General features: G+C 46.5%; 1 protein-coding gene across 3 annotated transcripts in view; it reads right to left on the bottom strand.

Moving 5' to 3' along the window:
* Positions 1-20,792, bottom strand: part of Mindy4 (MINDY lysine 48 deubiquitinase 4) — a 112,401-nt gene extending 91,609 nt beyond the window's left edge. For 2 of the 3 annotated variants that reach the window (XM_028864101.2, XM_028864102.2), the window contains exons 1-5: positions 17,792-17,896; positions 17,444-17,563; positions 12,418-12,650; positions 9,061-9,307; positions 3,975-4,381 (exon numbers count right to left, since the gene is read on the bottom strand). In XM_028864101.2, coding sequence (XP_028719934.2) covers positions 3,975-4,381; positions 9,061-9,307; positions 12,418-12,650; positions 17,444-17,563; positions 17,792-17,875 — 1,091 coding nt within the window. In that variant the 5' untranslated portion in view covers positions 17,876-17,896. Of the gene's footprint in view, positions 1-3,974; positions 4,382-9,060; positions 9,308-12,417; positions 12,651-17,443; positions 17,564-17,791; positions 17,897-20,569 lie in introns of those variants that run through there. The other variant, XM_037203775.1, reaches the window with a different exon arrangement.
* Positions 20,793-21,863: the final 1,071 nt, after the last annotated feature.

The raw sequence follows: 21,863 nt of genomic DNA, 5'->3' as shown, positions 1-21,863 counted from the left end.
ACCCCTGACTGGTACTGGAGGACAGGGGTCCATGCAAACATTTTAACCCACCTCCTCTTCCTAGAAGATGAAGATCACACCAAGATTTAATAACTGATTGTGGTGGCGGATGTTAGAAAGGACACAGCTAGTGTGCCAACTCGGGTCATCAGATTCCAGAACCATACCGCCGAAGTGCTTAAGTGTAAACAGCAGGTACTCAGCAAATACCTGCTGATTCACACAGGAGCAGAATAACTGGAGAAAGGCTCTCTGGCCAGCAATATGTGTAAGCAAGGTGACTTTACAGCCAGAGGCACCAAAGCCCAGGGAGAAAGTGAGCAAGCCAGGGACAGTGGGTGAGGGCAACATGAAAACAGAGTGAGGACTGAAGACCTTGGGCCTCCCGCTCTACACATCAGAGCCACCCTCGAACACCACCACAGCCCGAGAAGGCCACTGACTGGCTCTTAGGCGTCTCCCTCTCTGGTACAAAGCTCCTCTGGCACTGGAGGAGAACACGAGAGGACACTGGATGAAACTAGAGTTTGGCTGACTGACTCGGCTTGAAAAGGATCTGACCGTCAGCAGCGTGCAGAGGCGCTGGACGACGGTGAGCCGCCATCCAAAGGCTGTGGAAAGGATTTGTCCTCGGGAACAGACTCAACACACTCATCCATGTGCTCAGCAGACTCTGCTCTGACACCCACTAGATGCGAAAATGTGGGCAAATAAACACCCCGGAGTGTGTTTCCTCGTCTGTGAGAGGGGGCTCATCCCCTCACAGACCTTTGATGATTACCCAGAATACTTAGAACAGTGCTTTCCACAACGTGGGTCCACATCAAAGGATTACTGACTTCTGCACGGACGCTGCTGTCGGCGGCAGTGATGGTTCCACTAAGCGGCCATTCATGGAGGATCCCTGCATACCAGGGACTGCCAGAAATGCAGGGGACACAGAGGTCCCCGCCTCTGTGAAAGACCATCTTCAGCAGAGGAGCCAGACAACAGACAAGTTAGAAAACCCAGGAAGCTCTGGTAACGATAAATGCTGTCAAAGAGAAAAGCATGGTCCAGCAGCCAGTCGAAGGGAAACGCTCAGCATGAACACGTGGCTAACAAGAGAGGGACAGCGTGAAATGATGGGGAACACGGCCTTACAGAAGGGGCCAGGCTGTCCCCTCCACAGGAACAAACGAACCCCGTGGAAAACGAAGACCTGAGAGCAGCTGTGAAGGAGAAGGACTGGCCCCAACGAGACACAGAGTTAGAACGGCAAGGGCACAGCAACCGGAAGTGTGGCTTCTGGGCAGAAGGAAGGCAGCAGACAGACAGGTAAGAGCACCGAAGGACAGAAGGACAGAGGGAAGAAGGGAGGGAGGGAGGAGAAGAGTGGAAGGACATTGGGAGGGAGGAAATCAGTTGGTGGGAGATCTAGAGAGCCCTGCCTGAACAAGACCTCAGTGAGGAGCAACGGTGGCGTCACAGGTCATTTCGGAAGAACAGATTACAGAGCAGACAGCTCAGAGAAAACCTTCTCTCTTTAAGACGAAAGTAAGAGGCTTTTTTTTTTTCACCCCAACAGGAAGGGACAAGTAAATACATAAAAAGGAAAGTGAAGCCCGTATGTAAACAGAAAAAAAGCACCAGGATACTGAAACATAAAATCAAGAAAGAATTAGTAAGCGTTTAAAATGAAAGGCTTAGACCAAACAAGATTATTACACAAAATTAAGGATTTTTATTCAAGAGAGGCACAATAAACAAAGTTGTTAGACAATAACAGAATTAGAGGAGGTATTTTGCAAAGTCTAAAAGCAACAAGAGACTAATATCCACTGAAAGGAAGTTAAATGGATCTTCCTTTGAATAAGATGCTGTGACGGCTCATCAGAAGAAGCAGCTTGCTGTCAAGACTGACCACCTGAATTCAACCCCCTGGACCCACGTGGTGGGAGGAGACGATGAACTCCGGAAAGTTCTTCTCGGACCTCCACACCTGCACTATGGCATTCTCTCTCAGTCAGGGCCAATGTGGTCATTCATACACAATGACCAGAGTCAGGTCAAATTACTAAAAATGCATGGAAATAGGACACAAGATAGAACTAAAATTCAATGGAAAACTAGACAACAGTCATGGGATGGGGACTTTAAAAACATGATGAAGCCTATGCTTGAAAATAAAGAGAATCTTAAAGAAACTGAAACCTATTTTTTAAGTGAATGAAAATTCTAAAATGTAAAAAATAAATAAGAAGTTACTTGATAAGTTTAATAGCACATTAGACATGACAAAAGAGAAGAAACATGAACCAAAAAATCTGTCAAAAGAAAATATCCAGATGGGGGCTGGGCTGATGGTGTGAGCTCCTACAGTCCCAGAACCCTGGGGAGCCAGGAGTTTTAAACTAGCCTGGGCAGTGAGACCTCACAGCAAAAAGGAAATAATCTCCAGATGGAAGTACAGAGAGAGAATGACAGGAAAAAAATAAGTAAAGATATTAAAAAGCCACACCACAAAACACGGTGAAAGACTATGTGTGTAAACAGAGTCTCAGATCCAAAAACCAGAATGAAATAGAGTGAAACAAAATCCGTATTTAAAGTGTTCACAGATGATGATTTTCCCAAACTGATGAAAAGCATCAACCCTCAGTTTCAGAAAGATTGATCTGCTCCCCAAAAAATCATCAATGAAAACCACACTTGGGTGCCGCATCCAAACTGCTGGAAGCCAAAGGAAGAAAAATGTCCTGAAAGGGACTGGAAGTGGGGGGAGCATCAGAAGTGCAAAGAAACCCTCACACTGTGGACTGACCCACCACCAGCCCGGAAGAAAACCTACAGAGACGGAAGGACCTGTGCAAAGAGACCACAGGAGAAGCAAGCTGAGACTCAAACATCAAAGATCCATGATGGTGAACTCGAAACAATCACAAATCAAACCAAAAGAAAGCAGAACAAACGGAATAATTCGAAGGGGCCCAAATTAATGAAAAAGCACACAAAAAGCCAAAGGGGTTCCTAGAAAATATGATAGACAAGGCGAATGGGGTGTGAGTGGACACACACACTCAAGTGCACAGGGGGTGATGGCAGATACTAATATTTTAATTACTACTAATTCATAATTTCAGGAGTGAAGCAGGGACATCACTACGGACCTTACAAACTTGAAAGTGAACAAACTATATTTTAACTGTGTGATCTGTACCAGTGATCTAAGTACAGATAAAAACTGTCAAAGTCCTTGAAAAACATAACTTGGCCAAACTGACAAAGAATAGAAATTTCTAACTGAAAGTATTTTGATTGAATATTTAACGTAAGACCCTTCCGAAGTCCTTCCCACTAATTCTACAGTGTCCTAAAGGAGACACAACATCAAACGTACACTTCGCTCTTCCAGAGAAGAGAAGGAGGCCAGCAGCCAATGAGGAAGCGGCAACAGGAAAATGCCACCAGCCGGCCTCCTCCATCAGTCTATGCACGAAAGTCCTAAATAAGTTAGTAGCAAATTAAATCCAGTCGTAGCACAGCCAAGAAGCTCGCTCATTCCAGGTGTAGGACTAGCTGAACATTCAAAAATCAATTACCTCAGAAACCCCCTGTGGCCTGTTATGAAAGACTGGAGGTAAAAATGGGGTCAAAGAAATAAAAGCAACACCCCCAAGAAGCTCTGGGGGCTGACTCATCATTGACTGCAGGGAACTCCTCTTAGCCACACCATCCAGGTGTGCTTGGGGGAACCTCAACTAAAGCCTTCTACAGCTCGGACAATGGGAAGGGCAGAGAAGGCCTCCCCCCAGAACGTCAGGAAGCATGACCTCCATTTTCTTCCTGGTTGACCATGATCCTCTGGCCTTGCAGGCTCGCAGTGAGGGCACAAGAAACCAAGAGAGCGCCATGAAAGTCATGAGGCTAGACCGTGTGCACCACCAGGTGGTGCTCGGTTTGGGAAAGCCTCCACCGTGGCTCTGCATGCTCACCTGAGAGATCGGGGCTGGCTGTCCTGCCGCTTGAAGGCTTTTTCCAGCTGCTCTTGGGTCACCCTGGAATTCCCACCAGGCAAGGACAGCTTCAAAGGTGCTGTGCTGGTTTCCGTGTGGCTGTACCCCAGTGGGCTGTCCTCTGAAACACTTCTTAGTCTGGGCCTGTCCCTGTGGGACAGCCCTTGGCTGCTGGAAGTGGCATTTGGCTTCTCCCTAGGCAATTCATTCAGCTGGCCCAGAGGGCTCCTGGAGACAGAGTCACTGAGGGAAGCAGGGACCTCCTGTGGACCCGGACAGGCTGGGGTGTGGACAAGAGGCTCGGACGGCTGCAGGCCTTCCTCAGGGGCCTGGAGCTTCCTGCTCAAGGCTGAGGACTGTCTCAGAGAGCGTCTGCGGAAAGAGTCCTGGAGGGGTAAGGAAAGAGACAGTGAACATCCTCGGCTAGGGGAGCTGGGAAAAATATGTTCTTTATTCTTTGTGACGTCCCTCCCCAGGAAGATCTGTCCCCACCCCAACTCCTTCCCTTATTTTTCTTTTATTGAAAATGACTTTTTTCATACAATATATTCTGATTACAGTTTCTCCTCACCCTCCTCCTCCCTGGTTCCTCCCAACTCGCTCTCATCCGGATCTACACCCTTTCTGTCTCTCCTTAGAAAACACAGGCACTAAGGAATAATAATAAAGTAAAATAAAAGGAAGAAACAAAACCAACAAATCAGAATAGAACAAAACAACCAAACAAACCAAGGAAGAAGCGCAACAAAGGCACAGAGATGCAGGGACACACACAGGCATCCCACAAAACACAAAGTAATATATATGAAAAGGATCTGTAAGGAAAACAAAGAAAGGGAGGGAGGGAGGGAGGGAGGGAGGGAGGGAGGGAGGGAGGGAGGGAGGGAGGGAGGGAGAGAAATAGAAAATGCCCTGACTTAACATGAAACAAAGAATTTGCAAAGATGCCATTGAGTGTGTTGTGTTGACCGTCTACTGCTGGGCATGGCACCTACCTTTAAGAGTGGTTTGTTTCCCAGGGAGACTCCCTTGGAGAAAATAAGTTTCATCATGGCTAAGTTTAGGAGATAGGGGCATGTATCCACTTCTCCTTTCAGCTCTAGGACCCCCTCTGGCATAGCCACACGCAGGCCCTGTGAGTGCTGCCTCGGTCTCTGTGAGTGCATATGGGCACCAGCCCGGCTGTGTTTAGAAGGCCTTGTTTCCTTGGTGTCCTCCATCCCCTCTGGCTTTTACACTCTAACTAACCACTGAGGCAGTGGATGGGGACTGCTACAGAGAAGCAAAATACACCTTGGTGGGGAAGCTTTTCCTTGGTTCAGACTGCAGAATCCCTAAGCATTTCCAGAAACAACTCGGAGGCCATTGGTAGGCCAGGCTGGAATAAGGAGAACTAATTTTGTAGTTTTCTGGCCTCATGGAAATGACTAGATACTATAAATCTGCTCCAAAGCTGTCCAGGGCATGGCTACATAGAAGGATGAAGACATTAGTCACCATTCCCAAGGAAACACATGTATAGCCTCTTACCTCATCCATGACTTACTAGTAAAAGTTGGTGAATACCCAGCAAGTCCTGAATCCTTTCTCTTGAACAACCAGCACACGTGGCCAAAATGCCAAAGACCTACCAGAAAACCTAGGAAATTCTACAGCAACCACCATTCAAGGTGTTCCACGGGATTCATATATCACAAGGGAAACCTCACTTGCCAGAACAATTACCAAACAAGTCTGCAGCGATGCCCTTACGAGAAGGTGGATCCATCACATCCTTCTCTCCTGCACACGCTGAAGGACTGAACCATCTCAACAGGAGCCACGGCCCTGGCTGTACCACTGGTTCTCAAAGTGCAGTCCGCTCAACTGTAGAGTCCGCTCACCAGACCCTTTGGGGAGTTCAAAACAAATCTTAAAGTAACTAGACACAGCTTGAGTGTGTCCCCCATGGTCCGTATGCTGTGAGCCTGGTTGAGATGTGTTAAGATGAAGGAAGCTGCAAACGGTAGGGCCCAGCCGAAGGTAACTGGGTCACACAGGCACCATCCTCTGACGGGATCAGTACTGATCTTATGGGACCAGACAAACTCCTACAAGAATGGCTTGTTGGAGAAGAACCTGCCACCTCCCCTCAGTCCCTTTTCATACACAGCCTGCCTCTCCCACATGCATCCTGCCATGATGGCACCTGTCGTGACATCAAGTGGACAAGAGACCAGAGTCTGAGCAGATAGGAAGGAGTCTTAAGTCTCTGAGCCTCCAAAACTATGACCTAAATGATCTGTTTATGTAATATCCATCCTCAGACACCTTGTTAGAGTGCCAGGCAACTGAGTGAAGCAGTACAAATAGGACTCAATTTGTCTTTTCACAGTGTGACTTCACGTGCATAGCAACTGTAGGAAAAACTGCTGGCTTTGTACATGGATCTAAACTTTAATGAACAGCTATACTGCTGATTTAGCTTAAGAACAAGCCCAACCGAAACTTTCATTATTAAGCATTCTTAACCCTATTCAGTCTAGAGTGCACAGCACACATCTTTTCAGTATCCCATGCAACCGAATGGGAGGTACTTACGCCCACTCGCCCAGTAAGGATAGTGGCTACGGCTTGTGTAACCATCTAACTGTGAGTGAAGTGAACTTGCTGTTATTGTCAAGGAGTGGCAGACAGACCATGGTGATTCAGACTTGGAATTTGGCAGGCATTTCTTGAAAATAAACTGAGCTTGTCACACCAAGGGAAACAAATGCTGTACTGTTTCCAGTGATAAATTACAAAGCTGCAGGGTAAAAATCAGACATTTCGGGAATCCTACATCAGCCATCGAGAGCTTGGGAGCTTGGAGGGACTTAAAATTCCTGCAATCTTTGGAGGTCACATCAATGAATGTGTTGTTTTTTAATTTTTCCATATAATAAAATGTATCCCCATTTAGAAGATCTGTATAACTCAGTAACCAATATATTTCAAATGACAGGTGCATCATGCATTAATCATACAGGCATAGAAGATTCGCCACGCATGAGAGGCCTATGGGAACTGATAAAGTACAAAGAGCACAATGATGTGGTTTAAGGTTCCACATTAAGGGATGGGGATGTAGCTCCGTTCGATAGTGTACTTGCTTAGCATACATGAAGCCCTGGGTTCGAGTCCAAATACCACATACACCAGATGTGGTGGCACACACTTATAATCCCAGCAATTGGGAGCTGGAAGCAGGAAGGTCAGAAGTTCAAGATCATCCTCAGCTAGACAGCAAGTCTGAGGCCAGCCTGGGCTACACGAGGCCAGAAGAAGGAGTCAGATCTCCTGGAGCTGGAGTTACAGGCAGTTATGAGCAACCCAAGATGGTGCTGGGAACTGAACTCAGGTCTTCTAGAAGAGCCAACAAGTATACTTAAGCACTGAGCTATCTCTCCAGACCCAAGTTTTAATTTCTAATATAACAAATATCAATGGATATCCCCCCATAAACAAAAGCTATAGGGATCCTCAGTGTTAAATGCACAGAGATCCTGAGACTAAAAGGTCTGAGAGCCACTGCTGAAGTCTAAACTCTCAATTAGATAGGCTCCCTTCTGCCGTGTCCCCAGCAGGGAGAGTGACATCTTGTCCCCACTGAGGTGGCTCTAAAGTACAATCCTCATACCAACTTCCAACCAGGGGTGTAGTAGTGTTCCCAGAGTCCTCAGGGGACTCAACACCACTCCACCCTGCAAAGGTCCATGAACAAACACCATGTGCCACACACAAATGTGACAGCCCTCAGGAGCCTCCGACTAAACCTAAGATGGCTAATAGAGTTCCTGTCATAATGCCAGCACATCACTCCACTGGTGGTGACCATTCATGGTACCCAGGGAGATCCAACAGAAAAACAAGGGCACTATGACTAGCTAGCAATGCCTGCCAGAGGAAGGCATTGTAAGATGGCACCAATGTCTGAAAGTCACATATTTGCCACCCTGGGACTAGGCCATTCTTCCTTCCACATTTGAAGAAATCTCTTACATTCTACCAATAAGAATTATCTTTTCAAGATTCAACACTTCCAAACACTAAGCTTTCTCCCAACTTCTCTCCAACCTAGCTAGCCACTTTCCTCTGGACAGGGTCCAGTTTATGGATTTCCTTCTTTGACAAGAGGCCTTGGGTGGGACACAGCACCAAGGTGTGGCATGGACCACACAGAGGGAAGCCGACTCTCACTCCTTCATCAATACACCAAGATGTGTGGCCATAAGAACAGAGAAATGCCAGAGGTGCTCAGGTGGTTTCAGATAGCCACCCAACATGAACCTCAGCCAAGAGAAATGAAAACCTTGATCAAAGGTGCCACGGGACTGGATGAGGCAGGGAGAGGATCCTGCCTCTTTGTCCTAACCCACAAGAGTTAAAAAATTAGTGCCAGCATCAACACACTCATCCAAGACACAGACACACAGCTACGTGACAGGAGAGGCAGCATTCCACAGACAACCAGTGTAGGTCTGCCCAGCCCCCTCACGTTACTAATACAGGGTGTGACGCTGCAATTTTCCATTTATTGTTTTGAAAACTTCTTCACACTGTCCTCTCATTCGGACCCTTCCACCTAATGAGACCATATCATGATCCCTCCTAAAAGGAAACCAGCAAGCAATGAGTGAAATTATTACAATTTGAAAGAAAAAAGAAAATGGAACAAAATAAACGATAGCTTTAGGACCAGGATTTCTACTCCCCTTTAACCACGATGGTGGTAAGCAACGATATTCTCTAGACTAAGGGAGTTATCCTACTCTAGAACTGCAAAGACAAAGCCAGGAATGTGTGTCTTCACTCGCAGTAAGAGGATGAAATCAGAGCACCCATTTTACTAACTCGGGTAGATAAACTAAGGGCAGGGAGGCAGGGAAGCCCACCGGGGATCCACAGGGTCACTGAAAGCGGAGCCAAAGAGAAAACAGACAGGCTTGCTTCCTGTCCCCACAGGCACGCCTTTCTCAGCCAGATGTGTCTGAAGCTCATCTCTCACTCCCCAGTCTACAGAAAACAGAAAGAGTGGTGGTCTCACCTGCGGGGAGCTGGCGACGGGCCCGGCCATCATGCCTCGGAAAATCAGGCCAGACTTTGGCCTGGTCCTCTCCACTGGCCTCTTCACATCTGTGCAAGGCTCTGATGAATGAAGATGCTCCACCTTCTCCCACGCAGGAACCACAGGGAGGCTGTCACCCAGGACCATGTGCGCAGGCTTACTTTTCTGTGGGCTTTTTTTGGATGACATGAAATTACCGAGCATATCCCCATCAAGATTGTCATGCCTGCAAAAACACAGTATTTCCATTAAAACAGAGCCTCCAGATGAATGATAATAATAAACCCCAAAGTCAGCCATGATTTATAAATATACAATTGGAAATGAGCCAAGGGTCTGTCAGGAGAGGTAAGGAACAGGAAGCACTTCTTCAGTATCAGGGCAAGTGCAGCAGTGTACAAGAAAAGTCAGAGATGATGATCCACAAGGGATCCTAAGTCCTAACAGCTGAAGGCTGAAGAGCATCTTGGTCCTTGCAGACTCAAACAATAAAGGATGGAACCTGCAGTGCATGCGGCCTTGCTGTACAGAGAACACACCTAGGACAACTTTGACATTTCCAGGTGTTCAGTAAAGCTGAAAACGTGTGTAGACATGCAGTTGTGTACGTGCAAGGCAGGAGGGGAGGGAACAGAAGCAAAAGAAAAAAGTGAGAAACAATAAAAAGGATCGAGAAGTGCTCTCTTTTGGTGGTGCCGCCTAGATGGTTGGCCATGTCTAGATGAAACGGAGTATCCACTTCCCAACCACTGGCTGTCAGAAACTCACTGAAGTAAATGAAGACAAACGCCATGCTTTCCATGAGAAGCACATGGCCACACACACACTGCTGCTAATGCCCTGGGTAAAGAATAGGAGTGTTACATCATCCCAATTAGTGGGAATGACAAACAAGGTTTTCCCATGAAGCAAGGTGCCTTGACCCAAGGCAGACTGCACCAACTGTTGAGAAAGGGCATTCTTGTTATAGACCAAGAACCGGAGAGAGGGAGCTTAAGTCTGTCCAGGAACACATGTTGATGCCAATCTGAGTGCTCTCAACTTGGCTATTGAAAAAGAAGAAGAGGAGGAGGAAGATGATGATGATGATTCCTAGACTGACTGACATATTCTACTGTGTCTCAGCAGTCAGGGCCCCTAAGAGCTAGCAGAATCCTAAAGCTTTTCAATCTCTTTAAAGAAGATGATGTCCTACAATATGGTGGGCATCACGCACAATAATAATGTTAAACAAAGTAAGAAGGCCGGGACCAAAGCACCTAAGATTCAGGACTCCACACGCAACACAGCTGCAGTTACTCCACGTGTCCTGCAACACAGATGCCAATGCATTGCTCTAAAGAAACAACACACTACGAAAAATGAGGAGGCGACAGAATATGCTAAACTTGTGGCCAAGAGCATGAAGAAAGCCAGAGATAAGGCTGGGACAGATCGCCAAGAGACGTAGGCTGGCCTCACTGAGCACTTCTACTTAAGTCTGAGTCCAGTCAAAAGTAAGTCTTTAAGAGTAAACAGACCTTGAATCTCAAAAGAAAAAAAAAAAAAAAAAAAAAAAAGCAAGAAGTGAGAAAGAACAGGACTGAGGTAAAGAGGAGCTTTGTCTGGGCTGCTCAGAGGCCTGCACTCCACTGATCCCAGATTTCTTCCCCTGGTCCCTGGTATATATGGTACTGATATCTACACTCTGTCACACCTCCCAGCAAGCCTTGGGTCACACATGAAAGCAGCAGTCGCTTGTGCCATTATCGGGGAATGTCAGGCAGAGGACAAGGCCAAGGAAGGCTGGGGTGATCTGGAGAGACCACCTGGAGAATTTCTGAAGCCTGAGCACACAGGTCTGGGAGGGAACTAGCTCAGGTGAACAGTGAGCACTGGGCTGGTAGAGACTTGCAAAGTTATCCTAAGGTACTTGGGGTTTCTCCTAAAAGCTACAGGGAGTGCCTCGTGACCTTCAAGGAAGGAGTGGCCTGTCCCAATGTGGACTGTGGAAGGCTTGCCCTGTCCAGGTCAGGGTGGAATCTGTGGATTTGTTGACCTCTGCATGGAGCCCAGGACAGCACTCATAAGAGTTACACAGGGAAAAAAGATGGACATATGAACAGAGGCCTTTGTCATCATGTCAGGAAGAGCAGCAGCTTTTAGCGTCACTGGGAACCAAGAGCTGAAAAGAAGGATGAGGAGGAGGAGGAGAAGGAAGGGGGAGGAGGAGGAGGAGGAGGAGGAGGAGGAGGAGGAGGAAGAGGAAGAGGAGGAGGAGAAGGAGAGGAGGAAAAGAGTCAAGGAAGTATAAAGGGTACCAAGGTGCATCAGGCTTGGGGAAATGGTAGGGTCAGGACCTGAAGGTTTCAACTACCTCATTGTTTGGTTTGATCTCAGAAATACTGACTTTCCCAAACAGGCAGCAAATGCCTTTGCAAAAGGGGCCACCTTATACCACCTCCTGATCTTTCATGTTTAAAGCCTCAGGTTACTTCTCTATAGCGGCCTCACGCTTTCTTGACTTGACGTTCATGCACTGAACTTTTCCAACCCTCAGGAAGAAATTCTTTTCTGCCAAGTGGAAGAAAAGACCCATTCCCCAGAAGCTATCCCCACTACTGGTGACTTCATACAGTATGTGACCGTGTGAGTCACACACACCATTGGAGAGCACGTGTGCCATAGGATAGCTGCAAACCGGTGGAACTACTCTCCAAATAATGGAGGCTCAGTTATGAATATCATGTACCTGTTTCAAAGAAAATCAAAGCAAGTCCCTGAACCTTAGGAATCATGGGATATAAAGTCAACCTTTTGAAACGTAAGTAAATACCATCATAAAAGGGTCCACTCTCCTGGCCTTTTGAAGAAAATAACATGGCTCTGTGAGAGAATTTGAAACATACAGTGTGGTAAACTCAACAGTGATACCCAAACACGTGCATGTCCAGATCCCTGAAACCCTAACTATGAGATCTGTGATGGTTAATTCTCATTGTCAACATGACTGGACTTACAATTGCCTAGGAGACTGGTGAGACACACCTCTGGGTGCACCTGTGAGAGCATTTCCAGCAAGGTTTAACTGAATAGGAGAAGACCCACCCTGATGTGAGCAGGACCATCCCATGGGCTGAGGAGAACAAAGGGGTCAACATGAATACACAGGCACCTAAGAACAGGCTGGGTGTTTCTGGGAAGGTAGTTTGTAAACATGACTGGCACTTAGACCCAGCTGACTTTAAAGAAGGCGGATATGGTTCTGTTTCCTGGCATCAACAAGTCACTGTGATTTGTTACAGCAGCAAAACAAGCTGCTAGGCAGGGTGAGGAGGAGGAGGAAGAGGCACATACCTGGCTTTGCCGGCTTCTGACCATGATATTCGTCTTCCTGTGTCTTCATCTGAAAGATCGTATATATTCACCAGTGTGGTCTCTGAACATCTTGACAGCAGTTTATTATTTTTCTTTGCAACTGGGAGTTCAGGGATTGGGGCTTCTTGACTTAAGTTGTCTGTGTTCCCAGAATGGTGCAGAAAGTATCTGGTTATGAGCTCAAGGTTTGTTTTTAGAGGCTTTTCCTTTGCCTATCATTGGGGAGGGAAAAAATATCATTAACTGAATATACAGAGTTAGGAGAAGAGTGGAAGGACAACCATCTCAATTCTTTGACATAAGTTTACCAGCTTTTCCGTCACACTACACACTTCCTTATTCTGTGTGCCAGGCACTGTACTGGGTAGGGATTTAGAGACAGAGACGACATCTCTACTCCAGAAAAACTAGCATCTTGTGCACTGTGATGTGAATCGAGGGCTGTCCAAAGCTAATCTCCTTTTGCATTCTTTCCCTATGGAATCAACTAGAAGAGACAGATCTTTTCATTTAAAAATACAGTTTTGATTTTGTATTACACTTCATTTATAGGGTGGGGGTGTGTGGCAATCAGAAGACCACTTAGAGTAGTCAGCTCTCTCCTTCCACCATCTCTCTGGCCTCTATGGAGCCAAGAAGCAGGTGAGGCCTGTGCAGACTATTTTAATGTGTGTTACCTTTGTTTATGTTGCATTTGTTTAACTCTGTGAAGCTGTGTTACTGCGCCTGTGTAAAATACCTAATGGCCTAATAAAGAACCGGCCAATAGCAAGGCGGGAGAAGGGATAGGTGAGGCTGGCAGACAAAGAGAATATATAGGAGAAATCTGGGAGGAGAGGGAGATCGAGAACATCCAGAGAAGGAAGAGGGCTCCGGGGCCAGCCACCCAGCTACACATCAAGCCATGAAGTAAGAATAAGATTCACAGGTGAGAGAACAGGGAAAGCCCAGAGGCAAAAGGGAGACGAGACAATTTAAGTTAAGAAAGTTGGCAAGAAAATAAGCCAAGCTAAGGCCAGGCTTTCATAATTAAGAATAAGCCTCCATGAATGATTTATTTAGGAGCTGGTTGGTGGGCCCCACAAAAGAGTAAAATACCAAAAACAACATTTTGGTGCCCAACATGGGACTAGAATTAAAAAAAAAAAAAAAACAAAAAAACAAAACAAAAAAAAAAAACAGCAGGCTTGAACATTTATTAGTGGGTGTTCTGGGATGTCCCCCACAGGCTCAGCTTGTGGCACTATTTGGAAGTCTGTGGGACCTTTAGGAGATGGGGACTGGCTGGCAGAAATAGATAATAAGGGGTAAGATTTTGAAGGTCATACCTGCCTCTGACTCCGGCCTCATGTTCTTTGTTTCTGGCCTACATCATGTTATAACCCACTCATATTCTAGCCACCCATCAGGATGGACCAAAATATCTAAAACCATGATCCCAGATAAACTTCCATCCTCTAAGTTGTTTCTGTTGGTATTTTGTCATAGCAAAGAAAAAGGTAAATAACATTTACCACTAGTGACTGCAGAACCTGAAGCAAGAGGTTAAAATGAAAAGAAAAAAGTCATCTGGGGCTGACTCAGGTCATACCCCAACGATTTAAAATAAAAATGTATGTAAAGAAACTCTTCAAGCAATAGTTTTTAGAATAAATGATATCAGTGTTTTCCAGTCTTGCCTGCATGCATATTTTCTTTAGAAGTTTTTGGATTTCTTTTTTTTTTTTTTTTTAAATACATGACCAACTGAGACTTACTAAACTCAAACAGCAAGAATTAGAGCTTTGATTTCTCGTGAACCCCCGCCCCCAAATAATCTGAACAGACACCTAGTTGTCCAAGCAGCGATCCACAGTCTGACTTAGGAATCTGGCCATGAATCAGTTCCACCCCAAGAACTGGGAGCTGGGAGCACTCGGTCCTGCTGAGCTGTGGCCAGACATGGGCTTTCATGAGGCGTATGCCAAGACAAGCAGCCAAGTGTCCGATGAAGGGCCTGGTGTGGAGCCCTCAGCACAGGCCACGTCCCTCCCCTCCTCCTCTCTGGCCAGGATCCATGCCCAGTGGACAACACTGAGTTCAACAGCCTTATCAGATAATTAAAGTCAGAAATAAAGTTTATTTACTTGGTTTTTATAAGACCAAAACATTTACTTTGTCTTGGTCTAAATTAAGATTCCAATGAAGCGAGTTGAAGAAAACAGGCAATTTATTTCAAAGGTTTTGCCTTTACTCTCAGTGAGGTGCCCTCGGGTCCTGGGCTGCCCACACTACACTTTTGTGAGTTTTTATAGCACTAAGTTCACAGTGAACACACAGCCTTGAAGTGAAGCTAATACCATTTCCCCAAGCCCCAGTCTTCTGTAGGTTTTCTCATCTATCACTTAACTGTCAGGAAAAACAAGGCAATGGGAGTATTCATACCGAGCTGCAGAGCTTCCCTGGGGTCAGGTGAGCTCTGGGCTCAGCAAACCTCAAAACTACTTGCAACAGATGACTTAGTATGTTTTTCTTTAAAATATAGGCTCCAATTCATTCTATCATGGCTAAAAACTACTGTTTATGTCAAATAATCAGGGATTTACCCAGGTCTGATGATACCTTAAGTTTTGAAGATAATAGCTACTTTAGAGAGACAATGGTGTGGTGGAAAAATAAAAATAACTTAAATAACAAGATACTCCTGCCGGGCGGTGGTGATGCAGGCCTTTAATCCCAGCACTTGGGAGGCAGAGCCAGGCAGATCTCTGGGAGTTTGAGGCCAGCCTGAGCTACCAAGTCAATTCCAGAAAAGGCGCAAACCTACACAGAGAAACCCTGTCTAGAAAAACCAAAAAAAAATTTTAAAAAAATTAAAAAAAAAAAAAAAAAAAAAGATACTCCTAAGAAATTAGGTGAACGTGTCAGGGGACCAGTATGGGTCTTTGGATTTCTGGGTAAAGGTCCTAGTCCCTGTGAAATATCTCCCTAACATGAACATCCCATGCCCTTACTTCCAAATTCAATAACTGAAGGGCACAGGCTGCTAGGTCAATGCATCCCTGACCCAGGACTGCACACATGCATGTATGGAGAACAAGAGGAGCTCATCCTGGCGTTGACCTCACTTGGTTGTCGGGGCTTAACCTCCTCAAAGGGATCACAAGGGCTCCTGCAGGCAGAGTTGCTATAAACTGAGGGCCAGTGGTTGGGGTCTGCACACCTGCCTGGAATACCACCTTGCACTTACACAGGGCAGCCTGACCCAACGTCGTCTTTGCCACACCCTAAACAGTGGGTTAGTTGTCAAGAGACCAGGAGATTTTTCTGCATATTCCAAATAGTCTTGTTTTCATTCCTACATACCCATTCGATCAGTTAGGATTTCATTTCATTTTATTTATTTTTATGTGTGGGAGGGGGTGATGTGTGTGTGTGTGTGTGTGTGTGTGTGTGTGTATGTGTGTGTATGTGTGTAGTACATACACGTAAGTGTGCAGGTGTGCACGGCAGTTCACAGGCATGTGGAAGTCAGAGGGGGATGTCAGGTGCCATCCTTTGTCATTGTCTGCCTTACTGCCTTGAGACAAGGTGTCTCACTGCACAGGAAGCTGGCTGGCCAGCAAATTCCTAGGATCTGCCTGTCTCTGCCCCTAGTGCTGGTGTAAGAGGAATGCACGGCTTTTTATGTGGTTGCTGGAGACTCAAACTCTGACCACCAAACCATCTCCCCACACCCAAGTCTTCTTTTGAAAATCAACCTCTAGCCCAATGCTGGGCCCGGTAGCACTTGTAATTCCAATACTCAGAAGACTGAAGCAGAATTGCCCAAGGTTTAAGGCTAGCCTGAGCTACGTAGAGAGTTTTGGCCCAGCCTTGGCTACAGAATAAGACTGTGCCTCAAGAAACAAAAAAAAGGAAAAAGGATCTCTACCCTCGTCCATAAATGACTGTCAGATGTCAAATAGCCACTTTGGGTCACAGCACTCCCCAGAGGGCAAATTCCCAACATACCAATGAGTTCAGAGCTTCCGTACTGTGCCCAGAGAAGCTGGCCCAGAAGGCCAAGGCAAGATGTCCTCACTTTACTCACCAAAGCATGGCTTCCCTTACATCTCACATGTGAGACTTCTGCATGAGACGTCACTTAATAGCCTTGCATTTTAAAGTATAACAAATGCAGAATTATATGACTCTTCATAACTATTCACTAGTTTCTCTCTAACTCTTATATCATGCCCAAGCATGAAGCAACATTTGCTGGAAAGGACTCTTTCTTCTAACAGAAAGAGAAATTAAGTCAGGATTATAGCTTTTTACATTCATGTATTGACTCTCCTAGACTCTCACTCATTTACTACACAGATACATATGGATTCTTCAATAAGTCACAAGACAATTCATCAAATATGGGGACACAATGTGAAAAAGACACACAGTCTCTGCCCATCGAGTAACTTCATGGGCACGAGGCAGGCAGACCCTACTGAAACAAAATGTTCTACTTCAAATACAGGGCACGGAAGAAAACTCCAGGACAGCATGACGGTAGCAGGTGGGATAGGGGTCTGGGACTAGGGGGCCTTCTATACCTCCAGAAAACATATTCCCTTGGCTTTCTCAACTCCCATATACCTGGGTGTGCTAAACCTAGCTTCCACCTCTGCCAACCTACATGTCACAAAAGATTTACAACCACAGAAGGGAAATATTATTTATATATATATATATATATATATATATATATATATATATATATATATATTGCATAATATATCCTTAAGCAGTCGTGCTAAAAATACCACTGTGTGTGGGGAAAGGGAAGCACAGAGAACAATGATCAAAGAACAGGCATGGCAGGCCCTGACTCAGTAAGACAAAGTGCCCTCAGACCCACCCGGGGACACTCCGGTCTGGTGGGGTGAACCTAGTTCACTCTGAGAGTTGTCATCTTGGCCAGTCCCCAAAACTCCTGCCGCAGCTGCCAGGCCCTGGGTGCAAGGACGCCGTCTCACAAGGTGCTCACCTTGTTCTCCCTGTAGAGAAACTCCAGATGGAGAACTTTGCGGAGATCATTTCTGCTGTTGATGCTGAGCTCACAGCGGGGGCGCTCCTGGTCCATGGTCACAGATGTCTTCTTCAAACCCTGAGGGGAGAAGTCTGAGTCACTGGTGGCCACTTGAAATGAAAACCTTCCTTTCTCTGACGCACGGTAAACAGAAAACTGCTGGGACTCATTAGGACTGGGCTCATCCTTGCAAGACCGCAGCAGGGGCCCAAGGCTGACTTCAGAATTCGTTCTCATGAAACCACTGGCCTTGATGGCTTGGCCAGTTTGGTTTGGGGTCAGCTGCGGCTGGGGTTGTGGACTCACTTTATAAATAACAATGAAATCCAGGTAACCAGCTTGCTGAGAGTCAGCTCCGGAGCTATGTGTCTGGCCTAGACGTGGGGCCATGAAAGACGAACCTTTCAAAATAAACGGAAGTTTAGAGGAAAAAAAAAAAAACACAGTCAAAAGGCCAACAATTGTTCTCTTAACTTTTCAGCAGAGGAAGCCAGGAGACATGTTTGAAGTCACATGATCCACATCAGTCTAGCCAGGAAGCCTGACTGGCACCCAGTCTCCTGCAGAGCACCTCATGAATGTCTGCCAAGTCACCAGCAAACCACTCACTACCCATCACCCACCCTAAACACACAGAGACCAAGGTCTAGTGACAGACAGTAAACTGGGAGAATCCTGCCCCCTGCCCTCAGGAGCTTGGCATCCTCATTGGAAATCAGCCACAAGAGCTACTTCCTCCCATCACAGGACACTATGACCACCCAATGCCTGCAGAAGATGTCTCAACCCCTTCCTGCAGGGCCAGGGATATCCTTTGCTCCTGATGGATCCCAGACTAGGTAGGCTTCAACTATTCCTTCAGTCTTTGTGCTCAAAACATTATAATGGCTCCAAATGCTGGAAAACAAAAACCTCACTCAGTGGTTGGGGAAAAGAAGGCTGGGTGAAGGAGGAGGCAGGCTCAGAAGCAGCCCCCAAATCAGAAGCAATAGGAAAAGTAATTACAACTGGACGTGGTGATGCGCAACTCGTAATTCCAAATACAGAAGTCAAAAGCAGGATACTCAAGAGTATGAATATAGCCTGAGCTACATAGAGAGTTTAAAGACAGCCTGGGCTACAGAGAGAGCTTGAAGAGAACCTGGGCAATATAAACATGACCCTGTCTCAAAACCACCCCAACCACCAACACCAAAAACACAAGCAATTGCCCTAGCCCATAGTTCTGGCTCTCTGTGATTTTATGAGTATCTTAGTTTGGATTTCTATTGCTGTGATGAAACACCAAGACCAAAGCAATTTGGAGGAAGGGGGTATTTGGCTTACACTTCCATTCACTGTTCATCATTGATAGAAGATGAGACAGGAACTCAAACTTGGAGGGCAAGAACATGGAGGCAGGAGTTTCCATGCAGACACCACGAAAGGATGCTGCTTACCGGTTTGTTCTGCACGGCTTGCTCAACTGCTTTCTTATAGAACCCAGGACCACCAGCCCAGGAATGGCCCTACCCATAATGGGCTGGGCCCTCCCTCATCAATCATTAATTAAGAAAATGCCCTATAGGCTTGCATACAGCCTGATCTCATAGAGGCATTTTCTTAACTGAGGTTCCCTCCTCTCAGATAACTTTAGCTTATGTCAAGTTGACATAAAACTATCCATCACATTTAGTAAATAAAGATACCTCTCTTATGCTTTTGATAAAACAAGGGGAGGAAGAGGAGGTCAGGCAGGTAGATGGTTTCTGAGGTGGTACCCAGTTGGGAGGTCAGCGTGTTGGCCCTGTCGAGGTGAGGCAAGCAGGTGTGACAGCTGTAATGGAAGTACCAATGAGCAAACAGTCAAGGTGAGCCCAGGACCAATCCTGATCAAATTCTGATCATGGGACCCGGGGTGTCAGGGAGGGCTCTGGATTGCACGCAAGAAATGAAGGCTTCTCTGACGCTTCCACATCTAGTGCCAGACTCAGCCACCAGCCTCTGAGCACATGTCACCGATGATCCAACTTTAACCCAAGACTCAGTAAGAGAAGGTCAAGGTAGACACAGCGAAGCCAGATGCATCATAATTTTTCAAAATAAACATAAATCATAAAAAAGCACACACACATTTGAAAACAGGCTCAATCAGAGCTGGGGAAGCAAGTATAAAGTTGATTAGCTATGTGCATGTTATACGTAAGTATCAGATATCATCACTAATCCTCACTATGCATTACACATGAGTGGAATTTCAAAGTTCCTGTTTATAGAAATGACGTAGTAATGTCGAATGTACATCGCAAACTAGTAACATATATCTAAACTTCCACTATCTGACCTCAAATCCTTCCCCTTTGTTCCGTGTGTGTGTGTGTGTGTGTGTGTGTGTGTGTGTGTGTGTGTGTGTATGTGTGTGTGTGTGTGTGTGTATGTGTGTTCCCATCTCAAATAAGTGACCCTTGGACCAGCTGAATATGACATCACATGGAAGCACAGATCCCTTAGAGCATAGCCCTCAGCCACTCCATGTAAAATACAAACCAATGCCCACCTCCTGGCCCCCATGAAGCACCCTCCTCTCCTAGACTCCATGGGGTGCCCAAGATGCTCCTAACTTACAAACATTTTGAAAACTCTTCTGGGATGAGACAATAAGAAAAATCACATAATTCTTCTACAAAAGTTCATGCAGGATCTGGAATTTCCACTTTTGATTAAAATGACCAAAAGAACTGACTGTCCAGAACTTTCCTTTGGGGAAGTTCTTTCCTAGAGACATGTCCTGTGCCCCAGGCTGGGAGAACATGCTCTGCCCTGGACACCTCTGCCAACCTGGCACCGCCGTGACCACTGGTGCCAGGGGAGGGCAGCAGACCAAGGGCCGGCCTGGCTCTGTGGAAGTACCCTCGGAAGGACTGGCTTCTGGGAAATGTAGTTTCCCTGTCTCAAGAAAGGGGCGCTCTTAGGGGGAATCTCTGAGGCTAACACAAGGGGTGGAATGCTCCCCCATCCCGGAAGGTGCAAAGATACTGACGGAAACCCCAGGCTGCCCCCCAACTTTAGAGCGGCCTCCTGGGCTTTGGAGTGTCCAGCCATTACCTTTCTGCTAAGAAACTCCCTGACCAGGGAGGCGGCCACCTCCTCCACGTACAGGCTGTCCATGCTGCTGGCGCTGACCCCGAGGCCACGCGGCCGCCTGCAGCCCCAGGCCGCCTAATCCGTTGGGCCCAGTAAAGCGGCGTTGCCCTGGCGACGGTGGCCTCGGCGCCAGGAAGAACTCCTCCCCTTCCTGGGGAACCAGCGTTCTAGGAGAGCGGGAGGGAAGAAGGGAGGAGCATCCTCCAAGCTGCTGGTCTTCGCAATTGAGGGCGGAGCATAGCCTGTGAGCTCTGAGAGCCGGACTGACTTCTCACCTCCTGTGGTGGATGTAAGTGCTCCAATCGGAAGGTTCCCTTTCTCCACACTTTACATGGGAAGCACGCCTACCCTGTGGTTCTTAAAGGTCTGAGCCGGCGGGAAAGCGTCGGCAACCATCCACCCTCAGGACTACAGTTGCCTCCCAGGTGCACTGACACAGACCTTAGTGGCCAGTCCTCTGTATAGCAAGGAGGCCAAGACTCCAATTCCTAGCATCTAGAAACTGGAAGGGATGAGAGACGGGAGAAGCCCAGGTCTTTGCCCGTCACTTTGGTATCACCTCAACCTTCTTCACGTCCGTACTTCCCTGATGTGTTGGTTTGGTGGGACCGCCATAATACAATGCCAGCATCTGTGGCTTCAATGGCAAAATTACTGTCCTGCAGTCTTGTAGCCTCCAAGTTTGTGATCAAGGTGTCCCCGGGGCTCTTCTTGCTTGAGGCCCCTCTCGTTGCCTCCATCTTCTTTCCATGTCTCTACAGAGCCTCCCTCTAAATGTGTCTGTGTGCTGGTCAACTCTTCTTAGAAGACACTGGTCCCAAAGAGTCAAATGTCCACTATAATGACCTTGTTTTTATCCACCCTTACTTTCAGATGAGTCACATTCTGGATACAAGGCATTAAGAATTAAAACTGTGAACTTTAGGGTCTCAACCCAGCACACAGCACCTATACTACTACTTTATATTATTTTCTTTAAACCAACATGCTTCTTATTTTTTCTTAAGAGTTCCCAGGCAGTAAGACCCACAAAAATCTTAAGCTTATATGAGTATTAAATTCTAATAAACATTAAAACATTTACAAAAGCAGAAAGGTATGTTTTTATCTAAGCTCGACACACGCACTGTAGTTGGGAGGCATCATGCTTCATCTCATGTCCTGATGACGTCACTGTATCAGGACAGTTCGAATTACAGTTTCCAGGTATCCTCACCTTCTAAGCCACCGAAGTTCTCTGCAAGGGTACTCTTGA

Source organism: Peromyscus leucopus, chromosome 3 (genome assembly GCF_004664715.2).
Source record: "Peromyscus leucopus breed LL Stock chromosome 3, UCI_PerLeu_2.1, whole genome shotgun sequence".
Classification (NCBI taxonomy): Eukaryota; Metazoa; Chordata; class Mammalia; order Rodentia; family Cricetidae; genus Peromyscus; species Peromyscus leucopus.
Note: the sequence above shows the minus strand (reverse complement) of the source record. Positions and strands in the feature narration are given on the sequence as shown.